This window comes from Malaclemys terrapin, chromosome 4, assembly GCF_027887155.1.
Source record: "Malaclemys terrapin pileata isolate rMalTer1 chromosome 4, rMalTer1.hap1, whole genome shotgun sequence".
Lineage (NCBI taxonomy): Eukaryota > Metazoa > Chordata > Testudines > Emydidae > Malaclemys > Malaclemys terrapin.
In genome coordinates this window covers 45772248-45800220 of record NC_071508.1, presented here as the reverse complement: position 1 = coordinate 45800220, position 27973 = coordinate 45772248, and the positions used below count along the sequence as shown (strand labels likewise).

Sequence of the window (27973 nt, the reverse complement as noted above, 5' to 3'; positions counted from 1 at the left end):
TTTTTTGACGATGCTCCTTAGGGTCAAAGTGTAATATCTGTTCTGTAATTCCCAGATGTGAGAGATTCTGCCCTGACTGACAGGGGAAAGGACTAGATGACATAACCCGTCTCCTGTTTGTAGCACGGAGATTGATCATCTGCCATACCCCAAACAGCATGATAGCATTAGTTCTTGCCACCTCTATATTACCTTTCCTCTTTGGATCACCAGTGCATTAGCATTATAACATATAACAACCACTCAATGTAGGTTTGACTGATGTGGAAACTGAGGAGGCAGAGAAATTACTTGAGTGGCCTGAAGTTTCACAGCTAATCGATGGAAGAATCGGACTTAGCATCCACATCGCCTGTGCCCTTGCTCTAACTAAACAATGCTCGCCCCCACTCAGGCACAAAAACACACACTTGTGTGGCAATATTCTGAACATGCACTCATGGTTTTAAAGGGCTACTTGCATTTTCTGAGGATCCAGAAAAGTGAATTGGGTTTGTTTTCCAGCATATTAGCAGTTCAGAGGGTCCCAGCCTCTTCTGGCATCTCTGCCAGGTGGCCTTCAATTGCAGAGATGCCATTGCCTCAGCTTCCCCATTTCATTCCTCAGTGTAAGGGCAGTACAAGGACCTTAAAACAAGAGTTGTCAGTATCACAATTAAAGAAACCTGATTATTTGCATTATGAGAGTGCCATGGGCTGAACATACTCCTAGTAAAAGACAGTCGCTGCCCTTAAGAGTTTATAGTCTATGCAGACAAGACAGACAAAGGGAGTGTTATTACTTTCATTGTACAGATGGGAAACTGAGGCACAGAGCTAATATAGACCACACTTTCAGGTGTGCACAGTCCCTAGTACCTCCCCATGAAAACTGCTAGATAGTGGTTCTCAAACTTTTTGTATTGGCAACCCCTTTCACGCAGCAAGCCTCTGAGTGCAATCTCCACCCTCAGGCGGCTGGGGCTGTCAGCCATACGTGGGATTGACAGCCCCAGCCCCGCTGCCCGGGGGCTGACAGCTTGAGACACCCACATAACCACCTTGCAACCCTCTGAGGGGTCACGACCCCCAGTTTGAGAACCCCGGTGCTAGATGCTAAGCTCTTTTGGAAACCTGGCTAAGATCACACAGGAAGTCTGTGGCAGAGCTGGGAACTGAGCCCAGATCTCCTGAATCCCAGGCTAGTGCATTAATCACCATGTCCTTCCTCTTTCTTATGTACACAGCAGTCCTGCAAGTAATAACCCCTGGTGGTGGTGTGCTGTCAGGGGCTCCCCTTGGTAGAGTTCTATCACACCAGCTAAAGAGAGGCGTGTTCACCCCCTTCCTCCTTGATGCTGCCAAACCATCCCTGCTGCTTCTGCCTCACATAAATGCCTCTGGAGAGCACATCTGGGGCCTTGGGAATGTACCAGGGTGCAGCAAGTGGCAGGTATTTTAGAAATCATGCTCCTGTAGGGGAGGAGAATGTCCTCAGGGCCCCCTGCAAGGTCCTCACCTCACCCCGTTACAAATTACACAAGCGGAGCACCATGCTGTCCTGTCAATGTGCTCAGAGTATTTCTCAGCAGCAGAGTATAAACATTTCCAGCGAAGTGCACTTAGTGTACGTTCGTTTGCCAAGTGCTGTTGCCTCCCTTCCTTGGTTATGCTTATGAGAACGTGTTTTGTTTAAATGATAAAACAAATCATTCAGCTCTCCCACTCTCTCCCCCTCCACTCTGAGCGCACACCTCCCTGGTACAGCGGGCCTATCCCAGGCAGAAGGGGAACATTTCTGTAAGGACCTCCTCATTTAAAACACTGGCAATTCACCACCAATTTCATAGCCGGGCTTCCTGATCGAACCCATCCCAGTGTGCATCAGGAATAGGAATGAAAGCAGAGTATAAGCAATTTCACTGACTCCAAGAGCAACATCATCGTTGATAGTACAGTAGCATCTAGAGACCTCAATGCAGCTAGGTGCTGTGCATACATACCACAAGGGGCAGTCTTTGACCTGAAGAGCTTACTATTTAAATGGACAATATGGAGAGAGAGAAGGTAGGAGAGGTAATATCTTTTATTGGTGGAAGGTACAAGCTTTCCATGAACAGTAGTTGGTCCAGTAAAAGGTATTACTTCACCTACCTTGTATCTCTCCTATCCCGGAACCAGCCTGACTACAATAATACTGCAACCAAAGATGGAGAAAGGAAGCATTATCACTTCCATTTTACAGATAGGGTACTGAGGCACAGAGAGATTAGATAACTTGACCCAGGTTGCACGCAGGGCCGGCTCCAGGCACCAGCTTAATAAGCAGGTGCTTGGGGCAGCCAAGGGAGAGGGGCGGCACGTGCGGCAATTCGGGGGCGGCAGGTCCCTCACTCCCTCTAGGAGCGATGGAACTGAAATGCTGGAGCCGGCCCTGGTTGCACAGGATGACTGTAGCAGAGCAAGAAGCTGACCCCAGCTCTTTTGAGTTCTAGCCCAGTACCTTCACCCAGGACCATTGTCTTTCTCTGAAAAGAGCCTGACCAAAGAACTACTCTGTTGTGGAAAGCCAAAGGACTAGCAGTTCAAAAAGTGAGTTAGAAGAGGAGGTAGAAAGAGACAATAAAATGCCCTGTTTCGTCTCTCCTCAGGTTTTTGCTGCGCTGACGCTGCAAAATTCAGATCATAATTCCCAACACCGTTTGTTGGATCTAAGAGTCCAGCTCATTTTAAATGCTCCTGGAACTTCAGAGAGGGAGTGACAGGGCTAAGTAATGAATGACAGCAAAGGTGAGGGTCTCTGATAAGGTGGAAAGTGGCTTCTGGAGAGCATTTAAGAATCACATCCAATGATCATCCTGAAGACAATGAGGACCGGACACAAGGACCCACTGACTGAAGCGCAGCAGCAAGGAAAAAAACAGTCAAAGACATGCCTGAAAGATACATAGCTGGGATTCCAGAATTCCTCAGAGGTATTTTGTCTTAGCCAACATACTGTGCTGTTTTAAAGCAATTAATTACTCAACAGACATATCTCCACCATTCCACCCCGCTTAGAATCTCTATGGCAAATCAAGATCTAGTATATAGTTCATAAATTGTATTATGTGTACATTAATTGTAACAAGATGTATCAGACACATTTAAAATATTACCCAATTTGTGATATTCCCTGCCTAAGGCAGGACCAGGTATACCTATTATATGTGAAGTTCTTCTAGATTTTCTATGAAGAGAGAGACCCATAGACAGAAGTAGAGTCAGCCTAAAGACAGCTGTAGAATACATCAGGAGCAGAGGGGATCTTGGACCATGTCTACATACATAAATTGCACCAATTTAACCAACATTTATTTGAACCCCTATATGGACCCACTTACACGTCTTTAAAACTGGTTATATTAGTTTAGCACGTGCCTGTAAATTTATTGCAGCAAATGAAACCAATATAAACCAGATTAAAACTGATTTCAGCGTGTCTACACAGGGGTTTGCATCAGTTTATCTACAATGGTTTAAAACCATACTTTTAGTCAAACTGTGCAATGTTGTGTTTCAACCAGGCTTTAGATTGTAGGGATTTGCTACTGACAGAAGGCAGGTGTTGTAGCAGGAAAAATTGCCTTTGTGTTGCTGCTGTTCCACAAAGCCATCCAGTGGGTGACAGAAAAATATTGCTATTTGTTACTGGGTAAAACCTACGGGGCCCAGCTGAGATCAGAGCCCTATCCTGTTAGGTGCTGCACAGACGCATAGTGAGACACAGTCCCTGCCCCAACAGGATTCCAATCTATAAAGTTTCTCATCTGCCCTCCTGCACCATATTTCCCAGGCATCACTGGCAAGCTAGATTATTCCATAGCCATACACAGAATGTCATAATTCTATATATTTGCACAATGCTATAAAGGCCAACTTTGTCCCTTGTTATTTGGAAGGGCTGATTGTGCCTTCAGAGTTTCACATTTGTGCTTAAAGGAGTTTGGACTTTCCTCCCCATGACATTCCAGTGAGTATTTCCATGGAAATGCTAGAAAGAAAGAAAGAAAAAGAAAGAAAGAAGTGATATGGTTAGCTGTCAGTACAGCCTCAGAGATATTTTTCTTCCCTCTGCTGCTACATCATACCTTCTTTGGATCAATTCACCTCTCAGGGAATAAACTCAAACGAGGTTAATCCTGGGTTTTGCCCTCTCCCCCATTTCTTCCTACTGATGTAAGGATGATATTTGCCTGAGGCTTAATGTGTTTTTCTTTATTTTGCTTTGATTTCCAATCTCTTCTCTCTCCCCCCCCCCCCCTCAAATACAGACACACTCACTCCTTTAAAGACGGGAAAATAACCTGCTTTTTTTCTCTTTTGGTCAACAGCTCTTTCTTTTGTGTCTTTCTTTCTTTCTTATCCTCCCCTCTCTCTCTCTCTCTTTCTTGACACAATGCACTATTTATTTGCACTGAAGTTTAACTAAGAAGCAATTAAAAGATCAAAGGCACAAACACAAGTGGATCCAATGGCAACTTGTGGGGTTTATTTTGTTGTCCGTGGTGATGTTGTTGATGAAGGCTCACCCAAAATGCTGGTTGTTTTCACTGAGCCGGTGAGACACCTCACATGATGGGGTCATCTCTTCCTTACAATATAGTTTTTGATTATCATTATTGTTCACCCTCTTTGTTTGCTGTTGCAGTTGTTTACTGGAAAATCACTTGTTTTTCTCAGAGAGATTAGCCCTCTCACCCTCTCTAGGTTTCTTTTGTCTACTCAAAGGAGGTGCTGGTGGCAAGTTGGGGGAAGGGAAGTCAGTTCTTCTCTCTGGGCTGCTAACAGCCCCATTTGACCACCATGGGTATGGTTTTGTTTTTAAACAAATGGGGAAGGATCGTTCTGAAAACTACAACTTTCTTTCCCATCTACTGAAAGTTTTACATTGGATGAGATGTAAAGGTATATGGCCAAGATTTCCAAACTGGGGTGTCTAAAGTTAGCCTCATAAATCCATATTTAGGCACCTAAAGAAGTGGCCAGGTTTTCAAAAGTGCTGAGCACTTAGCAGCTAATTTCCACAGAGGTGTGGAAAACCAAACCACTTATTTAAGTACCTATATATGGATTTAGGTGCCTAACTTTAGGGTGAAAATCTTTCCTGTATGTATTTTTTATCAGCACCATGCCCTCCTCCCTGTTCTGATGACAGATTTAGTTTAAGGACATTGCACTGGCATTGGATTGTTTGGTGGGTCTGAAATGCAATGACACAATCCAAACACGGAAAGAAAATTAGGGTTGAATGATGTGATCAAAAGAACAACCTGATGAATGCACAGATTCTTGAGAGGGTGACATATGTCCTTTGGGAGGTCAAAAGCCTATAAAGAAAGTACCAGCTCTTCTCCCTCTTTGGTTTGTCTTTGGAGGGTTTGGGAAAAATCTTCTAAATTCCACTTGTTTGGAAAAATCCTTCAGTCAGTTCCCCACCTCAGAGAGAAAAAAAAATGAGAATTATAAAAATAAAGCATTATTTTCTATTGTTTAAGTGTGCATTGGCACATTGTAACCATGCCTTGTACATCCTAGCTACTGAATTTCATTAACTATTTGGGCACTGACTGGGACCTGGGAGGTCAGGAGACCTGGGTTCTATTCCCATCTATGACACTGACCTGCTGCATGACCTTGGACAAGTCAGTTCACTTCTCTTTCCCCTCCTACTCTTTGTCTTGTCCATATAGATTGTAAGCTCTTCAGGGCAGGGCACCGCTATCTTACTTATATGTATCTGCAGCACCTAGCGCAGTGGGGCCCCTATCTCAGTGGGCGTCTCTGGGCACTACAGTGATCAATAGCAATAATAATACATTTAGACCCCAACCTTGCACAGCTTTACACGCACAATTAACTATAAATATGGGAGAAGTCCCATTATCTTAAATGGGATTATTCATATGCATAAATCTTTGCAGAATGGGGCCTTAATTAGGTTGGTTGACAACTAAAAGTCAGCATGAGAGCCAGCGTACAGCACTAGGTGCAGAACATACTGTATCTGTCTGCCCTAGATAGGCAAAGCCTCCATATTTACTTTAGGATAGCAAGGATGTTAATGAAGTTATGAATGATTAACAGCTTACCAATCACAGTGAACAACCCCCTCCCATGCTTACCTGCTTGCTTCTGAAATCCTGCATGTGTCAGTCACTTCAGTAGGTAGGTGACTGTAAATCCTGCCTCCCATACCAACTTCTTCACCGACTGAAAATCACCTTCACTAATCACTGAAACTTGTCTTTACCCCAGGAGTTATTTTGAAGGTAACCTGCAGGACCAACGGTGAAAATGCTGCCATTGAAAATAAAGATAAAAAATTAGAGTAGCCATCTAGATTTTATTTCTTGGCAAGCGAGGAATTTTGACCAAATTAAGGAGCTCAGAGGAAGTTGTGTAAAAGGAGGAAAGATCAGATTCAAGATGAAACAGGCACCTTTAAAGAAAAGTACTCTCTGACTTGAATGAAGAGATTTCAGTGTGCAAAATGGGTAGTTTGCCCCATGGAAAAGAACAATGTGGACTCACTACTCGATACCCATTGGCTAATGAATCACGACTCAGCTGATATTGGTTTTTTTCCCCCATAGGAATATTGGTGAAATTAAATGAAACACTGATGAGCTCAAAGGCAACCATTCCTAAACATTTGGTAGCATTAGTCAGGAATTTGGAAGCTGTAGTAGGGCATTTGGCAGCCCCAGAATGATCTGCTCTTTTCTGAAAAATAAAAAAATGCATTCATCTGTCCACATTCTTATTGCTCATTTTACCTGCATCTGAAAAGCAGCATGCAATGAAAGCAGACACCCTCCTTCTGCCCTCACCCAAAGGACAGATATTTTTTTCTGCATGGAGCAGTAGCTGCATTCAGCCCCCGGAGAGGAACATTCTATGAAACCATGTTATTGAAACTTTTTCCTAGTGTGAGACTCCGAGGGTTACACGAGAGAGAGAGAGAGAGGGAGGGGGAAAGAGGGGTTAGATAACTTCTGCAAGGTTATTGGCTGAGTTGCCTTGATCGTTGTTACAGTAGAAGTTGGAGCATGCCCATTGGATGGTGTATAAAAGAAGGGGCAGTGAGTGCTCTCAGCCTGTCTCCTCAGTTGTGGAGCAGCTAATTGAGAATATAGCTGCAGCTGGGAGAACCAAGCCCCACCAGCTCAGACTCTTGGAAAAGCAAGAACAAGCCAAGAGACAGCAAAGAAAAAACAGCAACATCCTCGTAAAACAAGGACTTGACACACCAAAAACCTCCCCCCAAATTACACTAAACAGCAAACAAACAAACCAAGCAGGACAGAAGCATGTCAGGAGCAGAGAGATACATGGATGAATGCTACAGTCACCCAGCTTTACTCCAGGTCTGCACACAAGAAGTTGAAAGTAGCAGTGGAAGTTTAAAGGTAAGGACAACATTAAACAACCCATGTTGGACGTGTCTCTAGTACCATAGCAGGCAGGGCCAGGGCAGAGGGGGCAGCCAGGGGGCTCGCTGAGCTAAGATCAGCAGCATCAGACTTCTTGATGGTCAGCCCAGCAGATCCAGAGACTCCACTCTGACTCTTCCTTTTGCTTAGCGCGCGCGTGTCCCCAGTTCACAGAAGGACACGGGTTGGAAATGAGCTGAAAAAGCTGCCCAGCTTACTGCGAGAGATCCCTCTCCTGCAGGAGCCAGGGGCCGGGCTTGGCTTTTTCTTTTTTAAGCAAGGCAGGAGGGTTTTGGTTGTGTAGCTTTGGAGTCATGCAAACAACGTGATTACAACCAGGAGCAGCGTTTGGGTCAAATGTTTGTATTTCTTGTTGCTGCATCCCGGCATCTTCTGTGTAAGTGAGTGATGGTGAAGTCCTTGCAAGAGGGTGCAATGGGATATTTGCAAAAGTGACCGGTGTAGGAGAGCGAGAGTATTTATGAACTGCTCCCCCCCTTCTTCCTTGGTTGCGTGTGGAGCTTGGGTTTTGGAAACAGAAAAGCAAGTTCCCCCCTGACTGCAGTTCCCCTTTAGGGTCGCTAGAGGGACCTCAAATGACGGCCCAGACTGAATCGCCTCACTTTAAACTAGAGGACTGGACTTCTCCCAGTGGGAGCCTAACAGGTTAAAAACGGGAACGGGGACACCAATTGCTGGCTAGGCTGTAACAGCATTGCACGGTAGGGACTGGCTGTATATGCCCAGCTATAGAGGACTGAGATGAGAGCTGTGCTCCTGCAAGGGGGTGGCTCACGCTTAAAAAACGGGTGTATGTCTGCGCACTGTACCTGCTGGGCCATTGCTCTTCACTAAGGGGAGGGGAGTTGAGACCTGTCATTGGGGGAACGCAGGAAACTCATATGCTAGCTCTGGACTCTTGAGTCCTTGTATGAATGGAGATACTGGCATCATGCCGGGATTCCCACACTGGAGTTGGAGCATGGCACACTTTTTTTTAATGGATTTTCTGCTGCTTGTGCATGTGTGCATATGTTCATTTAAAGCTTAAAAGTAAATGAGAAGCATTGCCCTTGTATACCAACACCACAGCCAGTGTCCGAAACTGCATAGCAGGTGATCATGGGAGGCTGTGCATGGAGAATGATATATGGAACTAAATAGGAATGTTTATTTCATAGGCAAATACTAAGATCACTTTAAGTGTGTGTGTGTTTATATTATTGGGTTCAAGGCACAACATCCCTAATCTGAGTGCAGATTGGAGTGTTTGGATCTCATTTCTATTATACGAGGTCATGCAAGGTCACCTATGGGTTATTGGACAGCACTTTAAATAGACCTCTTCTAACGAAGTATTGTATGCTTTTCTTAAGTTGTTTGGCAGGGGGGAATATTAAGATTGTGCATTGTGTGGAAGGGACGGACAGTTCTTTAGCTTCAGAGCCTAAAGAGATTATTAAGCACCATTCTGAAAAACACTGCAGCATGTTCGGTCTCAGAGGAATGAAAATTCGGAGAGGAAAAACAAGAAAATGAAGCCAAAATGGAGTGAGAGTTAATGGTTGGCATGAAGCCTTCTACTTTGTGTGGAGTCTTTTTTTTTTTTTTTTTTTTCTTCCTTCCTTCCTTCCCAATTGCTTTTCCCTACAGTAATTATTTTAAGAAAGCAACTTGGAAAGGTTTTAGCACTCTGTTCAGTGGTAGGGAATTGGGGCACACGAGGAAACTTAGATTTAACATAACTGTACCAGCAGTTGCTGCCTTGCTTTCAACCAGTGGTATGTCAACAGGGTTTCTGATACACTAGGTCTTGCTCCGGCAACATCGAGCAATCAAGTGTAAAACCACCGACACAAGTCTTATTTTTAAATAGACACTTTGGGAGAGCCTCTGTTTTAAACCCTTAGGTTGGAACTTCCCTATACAAAGTATATAGTTTTCTTACTAATACCAGGACAGGCTGTGGAGCCCAAGGTTTGCAGAAGGAGGTTTTGTTTTTTTGACATGACCTAGGTTGTTGGGCTTTTATTCCCCCCCCGGGTTTGTTTGGATCAAGGTAGGAGAGTTCAGGAGTCTGGGTCCAAGGTTTTGTGAGGGTGACTCCGGTTGCATATTAAGGAAACAATGAAACACCATAATCTGGGGCAGTAAAACCAGATGACATTTCTGGTTTGGGCTTCTCTGGACCAAAACTGACAAGTTTGGTGGTGGGGAGAATGGGTCACAGTTGTAAAACCCGCTCCGATTTGTTGACAGGCACATGTTCACTTAACCTTTCAAAGGGGCTTGCTGTGAAAATTCTTAAAGGGATAAACAAATCCACTTTTCCTGCAAAAAAAAAAAAAAAAAAAAAAAAAAGTTGTTGGGCTTTTCCCCCTTCCCAGCAAACTCTAAGCCAAAATATATATGTGTGGGTGTATGTGCTTTCTACTGATGATCCTTTACTATAACCTGTGTGGGAGGATCACTGGCTGGACCAAACTACTACACAGAGTCTTCATCCAAAGCCCAGTGAAGTCATTGCGAGTCTTTCCATTGATTACAATGGGTTTTGGATCAGGCCCCAGCTGCATAAAAGAGCATTATAAGAAGGAATTGCTCTAGTTTTTAAAATAAAGCAAACACTGGTCTTATTTTTAGAGACACACAGAATCTGATGCTTTTCCAGGATCACGTAGGAGCACTGCAGGTGGCCCACCTTCTCCTGTCCACTGCCAGGGCATATCCTGGAACTGGGCTTTTAAATCCTACTTTGGTTTCTTTGCTTTAAAAGCTTCTATATCTAGAGAACGGCTGGGGCGGGGTGTGTGTGTGTGTTTGTGGTTTACTGGCTTCAGTGAGAGAGGGATAAAAGACACATACTGGTCACTTATTTGAAATGGAATTGAAAGGGTTAACCATGCTCTGTCGAGACCTAAAGCCAGTTCAATGTGTTGTGGGAATATCACTTGCCAGAACACTCCAATCACCACAATTTCTGATTAAACGGCTCCACTCTTCTCTCTTTATCGTTCCGCTTGCTTTGCTGTATTTGCTTACAAAACCTGGAGTAAATCAGAAAAAGTTAAATTAGGCTACTAACACTGACTTTGAAATCCCTTCTCCAGATTCTGCCAGCTGTCTTTAGAAGAGTTAAGCAAGATTTCATTTCCCTTTTTAATGCAATAAATCAAATATTTCTGGGCTGCATACCAAAGTTTGTGCAATACACTCCCGAGTAAATAATACTGAGTACCCCTTTCACCTTTTTCTAGTTTGATTTCCCCCCCCACCCCCATAGCTACAATAGTCTTTGCTGGGGAAACTAATACCTACTGTACAGAGAGAGACCCCTTCATCCCCCCCATGTGAGCCAGAGGGAGCTGTGGGGTATGGAAGGAACCCTCTTCCCAGAGTGGGGCAGGGAGGGAGCAAATTTCCCATTTAAGACACAAGAAAGTAAGAGCTAACATAGTGTTGCCAGCCTCCGGCATATAACAATCATGAGTCAGGTACCAAAAATCATAAGATTGGCTTAAATCATGTGATTTTTTTTTTTTAAAACTAGCACACTTGGGTTCATGTTATCTGCCTTCCGGTGTTTGAGAGCTGTCCTTTCATCTCAACCATGAGGGCTAGAAACTTCATTTTTTTTTTTTTTTTTTAATGAAAGCTGAGTGTTTCATACAATCACATGATTCCAGGACCTAAAACTTTAAGGAAACACCAAATATCATGAGAACTGGCAGCACTGGGACTCACTAAGCTTGTTCCCAGGAGCCACACTGGCATGTTGTACAAAGATTAGTCCTCAGAAAACTACTGAAGTTACCCTGAAGCCACTCCCTAGCAACTCACTTCCAGAGTAATGCATAGCATAGGCTTCCTTCATAATACCACTGTACCATCTGACATGGCACTGGGCTCTGGGTTCCTCCCCCTTCCTATACAGGGAAGGCTTCTCTCTTCTGACTGTTAGAATGGCAAAGCAGTCACAGTAACATGGGATGCAGGTATTTCACAGCATTCTAAGTACAGGTCTGTCTCATCTTACGCGGGGGTTCCGTTCGTTCCGTGGTTAGCGCGTAAAGCGAAAACCACGTAGAGCCAAAACCCCATTGAGTTCAATGGCAGGCGAAATCGCCCACACTACAGGTATAGTATTAAAACTGTTGTTTTTCTCTTTTTTTCTGTTTTTGCTGACCACGTAAAGTTGAAATTGCGCATGTTAAATGCACGTAAGATGCGACAGACCTGTATTAAGATGAAACACCTTCCCCTGCCCTCTTATAACTTCCAGACACTCCCAGGTCCCTGGAGCGGTAACATCACCGCTGTCCTGGGTGTGCGTTAAGTCAAGGCCTGACTTTCAGAGATGCTGAGCATCTGCATTCTCCCATTGACGTCAGCTGGAGTTCTGGATACTCAGCACTTCTGAAAAATCAGAGTCCGGATTCTTGTTTATACTGCCAGAGTGGTGTCAAGGGGCCTTTAGAGAGGAAGCGTTTCCCAATGGTTTGGGCATCAGCCTGGGATTTGGGAGACTGGCTTCGCAACAGACTTCCTGTGTGACTTTGGGCAGGTCACTCAATCTCGCTGAGCTTCGGTTTCCCATGTGCAACTGCCCTGTCTCTGAGGGGTGCATTGAGGATCAAGTCATTAAAGATTGTGAGGCACCCCAACGGTATGGTAATAGGGGAGGCACATAAGTACCTGAGATGGTGTAATTGAGAATCAGGCAGCCCCTGTGTAACTGCCATGCAATCTCCTGCCTAGTATGGTTGAATACATGAGCTTAAGCACACGTCTTTAGTCACTCATTATGTCTATTAATTTAGGCTTAATTCTCCCTTGCCCTGTTACATGTGTAATTACTTACACCAGTGCAAAGTGAGTGTGAAATGATATCACATGGGAATTGTAGCTTTACAAACCCATTATGTAGTGTAAGTGATTTCCCAAGGGGAAGAATTGGACCCACGGTCTCTGACTCAAATCTTGCAGATTGGGCCATCGCTCTAATTTGATCCTTCTGGTAGAATTAAACTCTAAAATGGGCCAGACCAAAGGAGGAAATTGATCAGTCAGAAAGTTTGGTATCTTGCCTGAGTGGGGGCTCACACAGGAGAGAGGCATCACAGGGGTCTAGTAGCCTAAGCACAGACCTGCACACAAGGAACTTCTGCATTCTCAGCTGAGCTCTGGTACAGTACCTTCGGTTGGCCACAACTTGTTGGCCTCTTCTCCAGCACTTGAATGGAGCTAACATACCCAGCTGACTGGGCTGTATATCGTTAAAAAACCATCTGTAACCGCAATAAGGGAGGCTGTGCCACAAGCTTCAACTCACGACACAGCAGAGTGCAGGTATCCTGCATAATCTCACGTGGCCACTCCCGTATTGCTGGCATACCACTGCATGTGCGAGACTGCTATTGCAGCATCTCTGAGTACCATTCAGGGCTCGTCTAATTATTATTAGGGATGTCAAATGATTAGAACAATTTATTGCGATTAATCACAGTTTTAATCGTGCTGTTAAATAATAATAGAATATCATTTATTTAAATATTTTGGATGTTTTCTATATTTTCAACTATATTGATTTCAATTACTACACAATACAAAGGACACAGTGCTTACTTTGTTATTTCTGATTACAGATATTTGCACTCTAAAAAAGATAAACCAAAGAAATAGTATTTTTCAATTCATCTCAGGCAGTGCGATCTCTTTATCATGAAAGTGCATTACAGAGTGGGGAATTATAGGTAGGACCTTGTAGATATAAACAAACTTGTCTTAGCGATTGACTAAACAACAAGTAGGACTGAGTGGACTTGTAGGCTCTAAAGTTTTACCTTGTTTTATTTTTGAATGAAGTTATGTAACTAAAACAAATCTACATTTTTAAGTTGCACTTTCACAATAAGAAGATTGCACTACAGTACTTGTATGAGGTGAATTGAAAAATAGTATTTCTTTTATCTTTGTTACAGTGCAAATATTTGTAATAAAAAATAAAGTAAGCACTGCACTTCACTGTGTAGTAATTGAAATCAATATATTTAAAAAGTAGAAAAACATTCAAAAATATTTATAATAAATTTAAATTGGAATTAACAGAGCAATTAAAACTGCAATTAATCACAATTATTTTTTTAAATCAAGTTAATTTGTTTTGAGTTAATCACTTGAGTTAACGATGATTGATTGACAGCCCTAATTATTATTAGTTTTTTATACTGGTATAGCCATACCAATGTAGCTAAAATAGAGAAGAAAATCCTGTATGGATGAGCTTCACTGGGACAACTTTAGTGGCCCTTAGAGGCTCCAAATCAGGGATCAGCGCCCCACTGTGCAAGCCATTGTGCAAACAGCCTCCGTCTCCGAAGAGGTGACTATATAAACTTGCCCCAGTTTCAGCCCCACTTTACCCCAGTGCAAATGCATCTGCGCTGGGGCTTTACATGAGCCTAGCTTATATCAGTGCAAAAATCCCTGAAACAGACAAGCCTTTTTAGATAGTCACTTGGAAATGGGGTAGAGGGTACATAGACACACCTGACTCGGTGCAGGGCAGATGGCATGCTGCAGGTGAATAGGATTCATGCTCTTGTCTTGTTTCAGCTCCTTGCTTGTTGAACAGTGCTGGGGAAGCAGATGGTAGAAGCCTGTTATCATCTAAGGGAATCCTAAGTTTGATTTACTTGACCAGTGAGGGACCAATCAGCCTGGGTAACTGAGAGGAAGAATTTGCATCCTCCTATCTTATGCTGCAGTGGGCCTGGAAGAGGCAGCTTTTGTGTGGGTTCAGTGCAGGGGCTTCTCCCCATGCTGCTTCTCTGTTAGACCCCGACCTAGGGGGCTGACTTTCTCTGAAGGGGAGAGGGATATTCAGTCTCCCTCTCTCTCCCCCTGTACACTGATGCACACAAGTAGAGGAACAGCTCCTCTGCTGAACAGTGTGGAAACATTGCGCGGGAGCAGTTGTCGCTGAATGAGCAGAGAAATTACAATGAACTGAGGAGAGAGCGAGCAGCCAAAGACAAATGTTACAGTAAAACTAGCCACTCGAGGGACACTACGCTACAAAAAATAACCATGTTTAAACTTGTATAAAACATGCTTGTGGCCCAACAATCTTTCTAAACCTGGTGGATTTTTACTTGTCTGTGTGTAGAGAAAATCATATTATAATGACGTTCTAGTATAATTGTTTAACCCTGGTAAGGACTCTTTGACTTCGTGTCCATGCAGGCAAGAAGAAACAGCATTATACACACAGCTGAGACAACCTCATTTCACAAGAGTACAACGGGTTGATTTTCTTTTTTTTCTAGTGAAGACCCCCCTCCCGCCCCGCCCCGACGTGGTGCTATGCACCTTACATCTTAGCCAGAAAAACTTCCTGAGTAGGTTGAATATTGCCAGCCATTTTCAGGCCTAATTTATTTGTATTCTACTAGTGCCTAAGACCTCATTGTGCTAAATCCTATACACACAGTAAGAGACTGTCCCGGCCCTGAAAAGCGTACAGTCAAAATAGACAAGATAGACAAAAGGTGGAAGAAAGGCAGTATCATCCCTATTTCACCAGTGGGGAACTAAGGCAAGGGAAGATTAAGAGACTTGCCCAAGGTCACACAGCAAGGTTGTGGCAGAGCTAGGAACTGAACCTAGATCTCTCCAACAACAACGGGCAGCGTTTCCCGACTGGAATTTAGGAGGCTTCCTCCTGCAAAGTGATTTTGTAACCAGAAAAAGATAGGCTTTGTACATTTGCGGAAGTGACCCCTGAAACACCTCTCCCCTTCCAGATTGGGGTGGGATGTAACTGGAGAGGAAAGAGAGCACATTGAACGACCTCCAGGCACTCTGCAAGTGACAATGTCACAGAGGTCAGAAGGCCCATACAGAACTTGTCATGCAGTCAAGCCTGCTGGGTATTCCAGAGAATAAACATGGCAAATGGATAAATAAAGGTCTATGGGACTGTGTAGTGTTGCAGCTGCTTTAACCAGGGAGAAAGTGCAGCACTAGGTAGTAAATATGCTTTTTGCTTGCTTGCTTGCCTGTCTGGTTTCTCATTACATTGTTCTGTGGAAGGGAGGGGAAAAATATACACACAAGGTGAAAATCACCCTGAGACCTGTCTGGAAAGAGCCAGTATTCAAAGTGAGAGGAGGGGTTACAGACTAGGCAGTTCATTGGATCACACATGACCATATCGGTATTGGGTTAGATTACATCATCAGTACCATCTCTGTCCTCGCAGCCTTTAATACAGGACATTAAAAAGGGGCTCTGTACCTGAGTCACTGGGTCATTTTTAGGGTGGAGAGTAAACTGATGGCATGAGTTTACTCTGATTGTCTCCTCACCTGTATGAGGAGAATGGATGGGGGGGGGAGCAGCTTAGCACTAAATAACAAAACAGAGGTAATTTAAGTCTGGAGGTGCTGGCATTTTCCAAAGGAACTGAAGTGTTTTCCCACAGAACTGGAGTGTATCAGGTCGCACTGCTGACAAACTCTCCCTCCCGGTATGTTTTTATTCTCTCATGGTACATGGTAGGGATGGGGACACTAAGGGAAAAACCAGTTGTGGGCAACTCTGCTGGGGACTAGTCCACAGCTTCTTCTTTGGTTAAGGTGAAGGCTCTGGCAGGGAGGCGAAGAGCTGAATACAAGTCACTGGAGTAACTCCATGGAGGTATTTAGTCCACGGGGCTCTGTGGCTACTTGCTGCTCTGTTTTCTCTGCTAGTGCACACAGGTGGGTAGGAACGGAGCTCTCTCCCCTGTTCTCTGTCAAGCCACCTGCCTGGGGTGGAGGGTATCACTGCCTGGGCAGAGGACTTGTAATGAGTTTAGACTATAGGTACCAGAGAGGAACCGATAGGTCTAGCACTAACTCACTTCAGAATATCCCATTGGTTCCCTTGTGTGGTTAGGATGGGGATGGAAGTAGGTAGCTGGATACTGGCTTGCTTGGAGAGGGGTGGATCGGAGGAAGTGACCTTCATTTCAGAGCAGCTACCCCATGTGTTTTGGACATGACTTATCTCTGGGTTGTGAAACAGTGAGGCTCTCTGTGCATGGCATCTTTCAGAGCAGTCCCACAGTGCTGACTGGCAGCGTGGGGGGGGGGTCACTTGCTTGCCTGACAGATTTTCTTAAAGTGTGACCCTAGCTAATATTGCAGGTAAAAATATACAGGCTTGTGGTTTGGGAGAGGATTTTATCAGGGTTCTTCCAAGATTTGGAGACAGACAAAGCCCGATATCTTTGTCCTTCTGCAGAGGGTTGTTTTTTCGCCCAGATTTGTCAAACACAAAATTAAGCAATCTCCTTCTGAGGAACTGACTGTAGTGGGATGGGGGGGAGGAGGAACTGATGACAAGTTTCTTGGTTAACCATGGTGCTCATGTGAGTGGGAGGTTAATTGGAAGAGGGGAATGATTTGGTTGTCCTTAAGCCCCATATCAGCTGCGTGTGCAATGAAACTGCCTATACACCACCTGCTGCCCTAGTGATGAGCTGCAAGCTTAGCTTAAGCCCAGGGGACGTTAAGCAATCAGAAGCCTCATAAAAATGGGATAATTGTGCTAATTAGAGATCACAGGGAGCATTGGTCACGACTCCCAGCCCAGGCCATTAAATCAGGTGAAAGCCTTTTCATAGGAAACACTCTAGCTTGGAGAGACTAACAAATTTATTTGAGCATAAGCTGTAGCCCGCGAAAGCTTATGCTCAAATAAATTGGTTAGTCTCTAAGGTGCCACAAGTACTCCTGTTCTTTTGGCAGATACAGACTAACACGGCTGCTACTTTGAAACTCTAGCATGGAAGAGTGTATGAAAATGAAATCATGGCTCAGTGATATTCCTGGTGCTTCTCAATGGAGGCGTTGTGCAGGCCAAAACCTCAGTAAGTGACTAAGAGCTTGATCCCCATTGAAGTCCCTACTGACCTCAGTAGTGCAGGGTCAGACTCTAAATATCATAGGAACATTAGAACGGCCATACGAGGTCAGACGAATGGTCCATCTAGCCCAGTATCCTGTCTCTGACAATGACCAGTCCCAGATGCTTCAGAGGAAATTAACAGAACAGGGCAATTATTGAGTGATCCATCCCCTGTTGTCCAATCCCAACTTCTGGCAGTCAGAGGTTTAGGGACACCCAGAGCAGGGGGTTGCATCCCTGACCCTCACTATTGATGGACCTATCCTCCATGAACTTATCTAATTCTTTATTGAACCCAGTCATACTTTTGGCCTTCACAGACCCCCCCCCCCCATTCCCCCCCCCCGGCAATGAGTTCCACAGGTTGTCTGTGCATTGTATGAAGAAGGACTTCCTTATGTATGTTTTAAACCTGCTGCCTATTAATTACATTGGGTGGCCCCAGTACTTGTGTTATGTGAAGGAGTAAATAACACTTCCTTATTCACTTGTTCTACACCATTCATGATTTTATAGACTTCTATCATATCCCTCTTTAGTTTTCTCTTTTCTAAAATGAACAGTCCCAGTGTTTTTAATCTCTCCTCACATGGAAGCTATTTCAGACCCCTAATCATTTTTGTTGCCATTCTTTATATTTTTTCCTATTCTAATATATCTTTTTTGAGATGGGGGCGACCAGAACGGCATGCAGTATTCAAGGTATGGGTGTACTGTGGATTTATATAGTAGAATTATGATATTTTCTGTCTTATTATCTATCCCTTTCCTAATGGTTCCTAACATTGCTAGTTTTTTCACTCACCAGAGCAGCGCCTCCTGCTGGCCGTCTCAGAGATTAGCTCTCTCAGCCAGTGCACCCGCTCCTGGTGGTGCCTCCCCCACTGCCTTCTCCTTAGTCCAGGAGCCACAGCATCCTCTTTATGACTCAGCCCTCCAGCTATGTCACCATCCGTGTTGTCTCCTTTCCAGGGGGAAGTATCTCAAAGTTCTACAGTCCAGCCACTTCCCCATTGGTGAGTGTGGGGGGACCCAGACCCACCCACTATTCCAGGTCCCAGCACAGGGACCCTGTAGATAGCAGCATCCAGCTGCCTCTCTTTAACTTCTCCACCAGTGCTGCTTAAGTCCCCTGAGCCACTTCCTCATGGCTCCAGCCCCTTCTTTGCCTTCTTCTCAAGGCCTCCAGCCCGCAAGTCCCAGCAGCCAGCCAAGAGCTCCCTTGGTCCCTGCCAGCAATTGTTCTGTCCAAGGTGCTACCTTCCTACAGACTGCTAGGAACCCTCCTTGGGCTCCCTGCAGCAACTGACTTACTCTGGCCCTGCAACTCATTTTATGTGAGCCCACTGGGATTGGCTGTTCTGTGCAGTATCCCTCCAATTGACTGCTTCCTGTACAGCCTCCCTAGGCTGCTTTTAACCCCTTTCTTTCTGGTGTGGGGTAAACACCCCATCACAGTCTACCGCTGCATGTTGAGAAGATGTTTTCAGAGAACTATCCACAATGACTCCAAGATCTTTCTTGAGTGGTAAGAGCTAATTTAGACCCCATCATTTTGTATGTATAGTTGGGATTATGTTTTCCAATGTGCATTGCTTTGCATTTATCAACACTGAATTTCATCTGCCATTTTGTTGCCCAGTCACCCAGTTTTGTGAGATCGCTTTGTAACTGTTTGCAGTCAGCTTTGGACTTAACTATCTTGAGTAATTTTAGATCGTCTGCAAACTTTGCCATCTCACTCTTTCCCCTTTTTTCCAGATAGTTTATGAATATGTTGAACAGCACTGGTCCCAGTACAGATCCTTGGGGAACCCTTCTATTTACCTCTCTCCACTGTGAAAAATGACCATTTATTCCTACCCTTTGTTTCCTATTTTTTTAAACCAGTTACTGATCCATGGATGAGCTTTCCTCTTATCCTGTGACAGCTTACTTTGCTTAAGAACCTTTGGTGATGGACCTTGTCAAAGACTTTCTGGAAGTCCAACTACACTCTATCCACTGGATCATCCTTTTCCATGTGCTTGTTGACACCCTCAAAGAATTCTAATAGATTGATGAACCATGGATTTCCCTTTATAAAAGCCACGTTAACTCTTCCTCAACATACCATGTTCATCCAGGTGTCCGATAATTCTATTCATTACTATAGTTTCAACCAATGTGCCTTGTACTTAAATTAGGCTTATTGGCCTGTAATTGCCAGGATTGCCTCTGTAGCCCTTTTTAAAAATTGGCGTTACATTAGGCATCTGCAGGTCATCTGGTACAGAGGCTGATGTAATCTATAGGTTACATACCACAGTTCATAGTTCAGCATTTTAATATATGAGTTTCTCTAGAACTCTTGGGTGAATACCATCTGGTCCTGGTGACTTATTGTTTAATTTATCAATATGGTCCAAAACCTCTTCTACTGACACCTCAGTCTGGGACAGTTCCTCAGATTTGTCACTTAAAAAGAATGGCTCAGGTATGGGAATCTCCCTCACATCCTCGGCAATAAAGGCACCAGTGCAAAGAATTCCCTGACTGCTACTTGATTATCCTTTGGCCCCACTGATTGTTTGACAGGCTTCCAGCTTCTGATGTACTTAAAAAAAATTGTTTTTAGTTTTTATGTCTTTTGCTAGTTGCTCTTCAGATTTTTTTTTTTGGCCTGCCTAATTTTACTTGACTTGCTAGAACTTATGCATTTTTCTATTTTTCTCAATAAGATTTGACTTCTAACTTTTAAAAGAGGTCTCTAACCACCTCTTTTACTCTGTTTAGCCATGGTGGAAATTTTTTGGTCCTCTTACTTATTTTAATACATTTGTGGTATACATATAGTTTGAGCCTCTATTATGGGGTGTGTGTGTGTGTGTTTCATTTTTGTGATTGTTCCTTTTAATTTCCATTTAACTGGCCTCCTCATTTCTGTGTAGTTCCCCTATTTTGAAGTTAAATGCTACTGTGGCGGGTTTCTTTGGTATTTTCCCCTTTACAAGGATGTTAACTTTAATTAAATTATGGTTGCTATTACCAAGCGATTCAACTGTAGTCACCTCTTAGACCAGACCCTATGTGCTATTTAGGATTAAACCCAAGAATTGCCTTGCCTTGTGGGTTCCAGAACTAGCTGCTCCAAGAAGCAGTCATTAATGGTGTCTAGAAATTTTATCTCTGGATCCCACCCTGAGGTGACACATTCCCAGTCAATATGGGGATAGTTGAAATCCCCCATTATTACTGAGTTTTCTGTTTTGTTTTTTTTTGTAGCCTCTCTAATCTCCCTGAGCATTTCACAATTACAGTCACCATCATGGTGAGGTGGTCGGTAGTATACTCCTACTGCTATACTCTTATTACTCAAGCATGGAATTTCTATCCATAGAAATTCTATGGTACAGTTTGATTCACTGAAGATTTTTACTATATTCAACTGTATGCTTTCTTTCACATATAGTGCCACTCCCCCACCAGTGCTATGTACTATGTAATTCCTATATATTTTGTACCCTGGCATTACTCTGACGGATTGATAAGCATTGTTCCACCCAGTTTCTGTGATGCCTATTATCAATATCCTCATTTAATACCAGGCACTCAAGCTCACCTATCTTAGTATTTAGACTTCTAGCATTTGTATACAAGCACTTATAAAATGTGTTAATATTTAGTTGTCTGCCTTCCTATGATGTAACTGAATAGAACTCTTTTGTTTGACTGTTTCTCTTCAGTTCCAACCTGTACTTTATCAACTTCTATCCTCTCCTCCTTACTAGGATTTAGAGTATCCCCTTTAATAAATCCTCCCTTAAGGGATGTGTCTGTCCGAACCTTGTGCTCCTCCGCACCTGTCAGCTGTCAGCCAGCCCTTAATTTAAAAACTCCTCTATTATCTTTTTAATTTTACAAGCCAGCCTAGATATCTGGCCAGCTCACTCTGGTGAAGCAGCATGGCTCCAATAGGAGCATTTTAGGAGTGTTGCCAGGTTAGGAAGACTAACAAGGAGTACCCACTGTACTGGCTTGTGGGAGCACAAGCCAGAACTACAAGGGACAGTGGCAGATCATATCAGTTTATACCTCCTGTTTGGACCAGCAAATGAGGATAGGATGTGCATCTTTCTCTTTGCAGCTTCTTCCGAACATGTCTTCATACAAGCTAGCAAAATCATGTGTTGGTCAAGGAAACGAGGCCTGAATCACAGAACTAGGTCAGGGATGTTCTGAGCCGGGTGTCTGGTTCAGGTCCATCTCTAATAAGAAATCAAACATTAAAATTGTAACAGGAAAAAGATGACACTCACTGGAGGAGTCCTCGGCTCCCCTTCATATTTCCCCACCATGCTTGGCCCACGTAGAAATGGTCTTTTATTTTTTCATAATCTAAAAGGGACTAGTAACCATTGTAAGGTCAGATTATTTCTATCACTGGTGGGTTGAGCGATACTCTACTATGAAAGTTGGTAGGAAGGACGGCTTTGTGGATAGGGTATTGGGTTGGTACTCAGGAGACTTGAATTCAGTTCTAGGCTCAGTCACAGACTTCCTATGTGACCCGGGGCAAGTCTCCTTAATCTACCCTAGGCCTCTCTTCCCCATCTGTAAAACAGGAATAAAACCATGCTGCTTCACCAGAGTGAGCTGGATAAAAATTCATTAATAATTAAGAGTTGTTCAGATGAGAGCCTAAGTAGTACATAGATAATACAGCATTTTTTTCACACTAACTTTGGACCTCAAAATTGCCTTATTCCAGTTGCCATCTTGCCATTCTTTCCCCCTGCAGTTCTGATTGGATTTCAGCAGCCACATTCACCATGCTGCTTTATATCCGGGTTTTCTCTGGAGGTGCTCATCTCTGGAGGTGCTCATCACTGAGGTATCCCCGTCTCCAGTCATGCATGGGTTTAGCCTCTTCACCCCTGAGAGGTGGTATCAGCCCCATTTTAAAGAGGCTGAACGTGGGACACTGAGATAAAGAGGCTTGCCTAAGACCACCCAAAGGTGTGTGGTAGCACTTAATGGAGTTACATACACCCCCATGTGGAATCAAAATCAGGCCCTAACATGCTAGGGTGGGGAATCTGAGGTACAGACTTTGTGATGGAGGGCATTAGGCATTGGCCTTTAAACCTTCTGGAGATCTGGGTTCAAATCTTGATTTAGGCCACAAATAAAATAAGATTAGTTGGTTGTTTAACCCTAGACTATTGGCCTGCATGACCACCACCACAACCAGCTTCCCCTCCCTCTCCCCCCCCCCCCCCCACATTTGGCAGTCAATGCTCAGAGGCCTGGGACTGGAATAGAGGGGGATACAGCAGGTCAGTACTGAGGTTCATGGCTGGAGTTGAATAGAGAAATGGTAGCACATAAGTCACACAGAATCACAGTTTAAATTATTGCTGTAGAAAACTTAGCCCTACCTACGATGCCTTGAGCCCTAACTTTTGGTGTCTGAAAGACTAATGTGGTGTTTCCATAAGGAAGAGAATGGCAGTTCTAAGGGATCTCTTTGTAACCCCACCTTTAGTCTCCCAAAGATTGTATTCAAAGCTCGGCCCCTGAGATTGGCTGAGCAAAAAGGAGAAGAAACATCTAATGGCAGCAACTAAGGCCACCTGTCCTTGGCTGTGACAAAAATGGGAACTTCCCTCAGAGGCAGAATCTTCTCTGGGTGACTGAAAGGAGGTGTTACTTTGCGGGAGCCAGCTGTATGGAAGTGGCAAGATGAATGTTGTCTGGCAATTTCTTGTTTTTAACCACTGTCAGAAGAGTCTGAATCCATCGCAAATAAGCTAAAGAACACATGCTTCTCCTTACACAAACAGTCACAAGCTCTCCTGTGCATGCACACATGCATGTTGTGCTTGGTGCCTTGAGAACACTTGAGTGGGGTTCTGCACCATAGTTAACATTTTGAATTTGTGTCTTTCAGGTGCAGAGGATGTGCGCCTCTAGGCGGATACTGCTGCTCGCACTCACCTTCCTGGCATACACGGTGGACTCCACGTTGGCATATGGCACTGCTGAAACGCTCTGTGGTGGGGAACTAGTAGACACACTGCAGTTTGTCTGTGGGGACAGGGGTTTCTACTTCAGTAAGTAGCTCTGGCATTTTTTTGTGTTGCATTGACTGGCTACTTGTGCATCAGGGAAGCCAGAGGGGCATGCAGCAGGAAATGTTCTCCTCCAAAGATACATTAGTGCAGACACAATCACACATGCTTCATCCCTGTGGATGAACAGGTGACTTCTAAGAGCAGTGGTCCTATGTCCCTGATGGGCAGCTCACACTACTAGGATTCAGCTCATTTCCAGGGAGACAGAGCTCATTCTAAAGATCTCTCTGACTGGAGGTGCATGCTCTGGTATCAATACCCCCATGTGCCGAGCATTAGATCTAACATAACTTACCCTGGCTCAGTGCACCACCCAAAAAGTGAAGACTATGGGAAATACATTAGCAGTTGTGATGAGACACGAGGGCATAGGTTCTCTACTCTCTTGCTCTTTGGTGTCATCACTTACACCAGTATAAAGTGGAAGGTGTCAAATCCTACACAAATCAAAATTGTAGCATCTTACACCTATTTTGTGCAGGTATAAGTGACTACCCAAGGAGCAAGACCAGGGAATCAGGCCCCAGGTGTGATGAAGACTCTACCATACTGGGGGAAGCCCTTGTTTTTCATGTGGATGTGCCAGAAGTGTCAAAAGGAAGCTGCCTGTTAAGCTAGGAGTACTCGCTGGGCAGAAAACTCCCATATCCGAGGTGGAGCAGGGAGATTGCTGGGAAGTTGATCATACTGGAGCAAGAATGCAATTGCCATAACGATTTTCCTAAGCCATTGTTTTATTACTGCATGCTCAATCTGTGCCCTGCATGGGTGAAAGCTTGTACATACACCCAGACACACACATCCAATCAGGCATTCCGCTTACAGTTTTACCTGAGGCTTACGGACAAAAGCTGCCAATAACAATATACATTGATTTAAGAGGAAATACTCATTTTTTCCTTTTATCTGTGCAGCTCTGGTTGTCTGCATTTGTCTGTTTCCGGCCACTCCCAGTGAATTTCAAAGACCCCCAAGCATGGATAATGACCCACTGCTGACAATAGTGGTTAATAGTCCTTTCCCACCCTGTTGCTCTACAACTGGTGTCAAAAAACAAATTGTTTAGCTGCTGGCATACAGGGCAAAAATGTCTTCAGCGGCATTAGTGGAAGTATGATAGAGACCCAATCACATCACACTGTCATAGATTCATAGATTCTAGGACTGGAAGGGACCTCGAGAGGTCATTGAGTCCAGTCCCCTGCCCGCATGGCAGGACCAAATACTGTCTAGACCATCCCCTTTCCTTAACAATATCACATCATTTTGTCCCATTGATACTAGCAGCTAAAGGATTCAACTCCTGTGAGGTATAGGAGGGAAAGGAGAGGAAGGATGAACATACTATGGTTAGCACCAGGCCATTTTCCTTATGTAGACAGGGTCACACTTCATCCCTTCAGCCTTACATTGGGCAAATTCATTTCTGCAGTGAGGATGCAGCTCCACTGGTTTCAGTAGAGTTGCACCCTGACTTTGTCGCAAGAGTCTTGTTTAGGTGTTTCAATCAAAGAACGCTATTTCTCCCTCCCCCAATTAAAGAATACTTACATCTTGCTATTTGCTTGCTGACTGAACTGCTTTAATCTAAGTTCAGGAGTAACACTGAAAGACAAGTATAATTGGTAGGAAGATGGCCAGGAGAGGTAAAGGTAGATGAACTAATGAATTTGATGCAGATAGCAAATGCACTCCCTGTTATAAATTCTCCCCTCCCTTACCTCCAATCTGACTTTGAGAATTGCCACTAATTAGCCTATCTAAATTGGTAACCAACTGTATAGGATTTATTTTGAGATACAGGGGAAAATTGCTTTCTGAAATATTGATATCTCAATCTCCGTTTCCAGGGGGAAGGGGAATTGATACATTTAAAGAAGAACCCAAATCTCCCCTTTGAATCTCCACCCCCAAAGTGTTTTGATCTGAACTTTGAGGTTTGGTTCAGCTCAACTGATGTCGCATCAGCTCTATTGTTTTGCCTCATCTCACAGGAACAGAAGGAGGTTCCAAAACTTTCATAGTGCAAGCCACGTTGAGATTGTCTCCTGGACCCCTCACCTACAATTCGTGGTGGTATAGAATCATAACATCATAGAACTGGAAGGGACCTCAAGAGGTCATCTACTCCTGTCCCCTGCACTCAAGGCAGGGCTAAGTGTTATCTAGATTCTAGACCATCCCTGAAAGGTGTTTGTCCAACCTGCTCTTAAAAATCTCCAATGATGGAGATTCTACAACCTCCCTAGGCAATTTATTCCAGTGCTTAACCACTCTGACAGTTAGGAAGTTTTTCCTAATGTCCAACCTAAACCTCCCTTGTTGCAATTTAAGCCCATTGCTTCTTGTCCTATCCTCAAAATGTTAAGAACAATTCTTCTCCCTCCTCGCAACAATCTTTTATGTACTTGAAAATTATCATGTCCCCTCTCAATCCTTTCTATTCCAGACTAAACAAACCCCATTTTTTCAATCTTCCCTCATAGGTTATGTTTTCTAGACCTTTAATCATTCTTGTTGCTGTTCTCTGGACTTTCTCCAATTTGTCCACATCCTTCCTGAAATGTGGTGCCCAGAACTGGACACAATATGATGCACTGTCCCTCGACTGGCTGTCCCAGGGGCACAGCAGTGTAATATTAAGTATGTATTTTTAGCTGCACTGGTGTGATTGAGCAGCTGATCATAAACTTTCACCATGTCACCAGCTACTTCTCTGCTGACCACTAGCAAGTGCTCCAGGGGCTGCAGTTCTGGAAGCTGGTTTGGAGCACTTCCTTTCTGTTGGTTAGTGTAGCTGAAAGAGTTTGCAGTTCTAGTTACTCTTTCTGTTCTCATCTTCTGCCTTCCACATTTCCTTCTGTCAACAGACCACATGCCAAAGTTCTGCTGAGACTATAGGACCAGAGACTTGCTTTACTAGCCAATTGTGAAGAGGATAACTCTGTCTGGGTCTAACACCTCTTCCTCTCTGTCTATATATAGTTGAGTGTCTGTCTCTCTCCTTTTGTGCATCTTTCTCCCCTCCCCCTCTCTGGGGAGGAAAGGGAATGGGGCTTTTGTTTTGCTGACATACGGACCTCCTTTCACCTCAAGTAACCCTTTCTTCCAGTCCAAAATAAAAACACTTTTGAAGGCAGATAAGCAGCTTCATGCCAAGTGGCAAATACTCTTTTCTCTCAATTTTTCTGAAGGGTCCCTGTGCCCAGGGAGAGGAAATAAAACCAGCCCAAGCCCATGTTAATCCTTTACCACCTAACAAGGGGTGCTTCATAGGACCCGCAATGTAAATCAAATTACACCTGGCAAGTCATGGGAACATGTCACTATACTGAGACACTGGGCACAGAGGAGCATAGCATAGAAACATGCTTATTAGCTCTGAAAAAGCCCTCAGTGGCATCCGAGTTAGAATGCACCCTAATGCTCTAAGGAACTTTCTCTTTAGTTTATCTCCTGCTCGTTGTGCTGAACTGAGTATTCGGAAAATTCTGGCTTTACTTTTCAAAACTGGGGCCAGATTTTTCATAACTGCTTAGCACCGAGCAGCTCTCGTTGAGAACACTGGCTGCTTAGCATGCCGTTTAAACAGTGCTTAATTTGTAATGAAAGAGGTGCCGGAGCTCAAGCAATTAGGTGCCAGGGCTCAAGCAATTTTTTTTTTTTTTTTTTTACTTTCATAACTGATGCAGCAAGCCCAGAAGTGCTGGGGCTACGAACTGCCAGGCCTAGAGGTGCTGGGGCTGAGCTCTGGCAAGCCCCGGCACAAATTAAGCCCAGCATTTGCATGCATACAGGGGAGGTGAACCTGTTGGATAATCTGGCCCCCCACACACTGATGAGCTCCACCTGCATCTATCAGAGAAAGGTCTAAACATTAAAATGTGTTGACTTATTTCATGCATTGCTTCTCTTCCAGCACTGGGATTTTCATAGGAACCCCCTGCTTTACATCAGTATGAAAGGAAATAATTTTTAAAAAGTCAATGAAAACTAAAGCACTAGGCAGGCATCGCTGGGAGGCACAGCACTGTTGCATTTATGTGCCTCCATTAGCCCTGGTTGCTGTAGTGTCTGAGCACCTCTCAAACATCCTGGGCCTGATTCTCCATTGCCCTGCACTGTGGTATTGCCATTTGCACCAGTGCATGGTAGATGCAAGATCCCATCAGATCAGAATGGCAACCACTTTACACCCACGTTAGACAGGGGTCGTTGCCAGTACAAGGGTGCAAAGCAATGGAGAGCTGGGTCAATGCATTTATCTGTTGAAGCAGGGAAGTACACCGGGGGAGGGTAGATGGTTACTATATGGGACTAAAAATTAAATTAACTTGGAAGACTCAGAATCCCCAACCTCAGGTGTTCATAAATAATGAGATTATCTTAAAAATAAGCATTGGGTTCTTTCTGATATGCCTTCTGGATTCGGAGCCTTTAGGACTCACA

At 44.1% G+C, this 27973-nt stretch overlaps 1 protein-coding gene and 1 long non-coding RNA gene across 3 annotated transcripts in view; one reads left to right on the top strand and one right to left on the bottom strand.

The window, feature by feature from the left end:
* Positions 1-4513: 4513 nt before the first annotated feature.
* Positions 4514-6957, bottom strand: LOC128837085 (uncharacterized). 2 transcript variants are annotated; one of them, XR_008444884.1, is made up of 3 exons: positions 6798-6957; positions 6144-6318; positions 4514-5457 (listed from the first exon to the last, which is right to left on the bottom strand). It is a non-coding gene; the product is annotated as an uncharacterized LOC128837085 (long non-coding RNA). The 2 variants fall into 2 exon arrangements; XR_008444885.1 differs by having other exon boundaries at positions 6144-6295.
* A 155-nt stretch (positions 6958-7112) lies between these two features.
* The window catches only part of IGF2 (insulin like growth factor 2), a 36831-nt gene continuing 15970 nt past the window's right edge, over positions 7113-27973 (top strand). The window contains exons 1-2 of the mRNA XM_054025760.1: positions 7113-7430; positions 23341-23503. Of these exons, the coding sequence (XP_053881735.1) occupies positions 7332-7430; positions 23341-23503 (262 nt within the window). The 5' untranslated portion in view covers positions 7113-7331. The remainder of the gene's footprint in view (positions 7431-23340; positions 23504-27973) is intronic.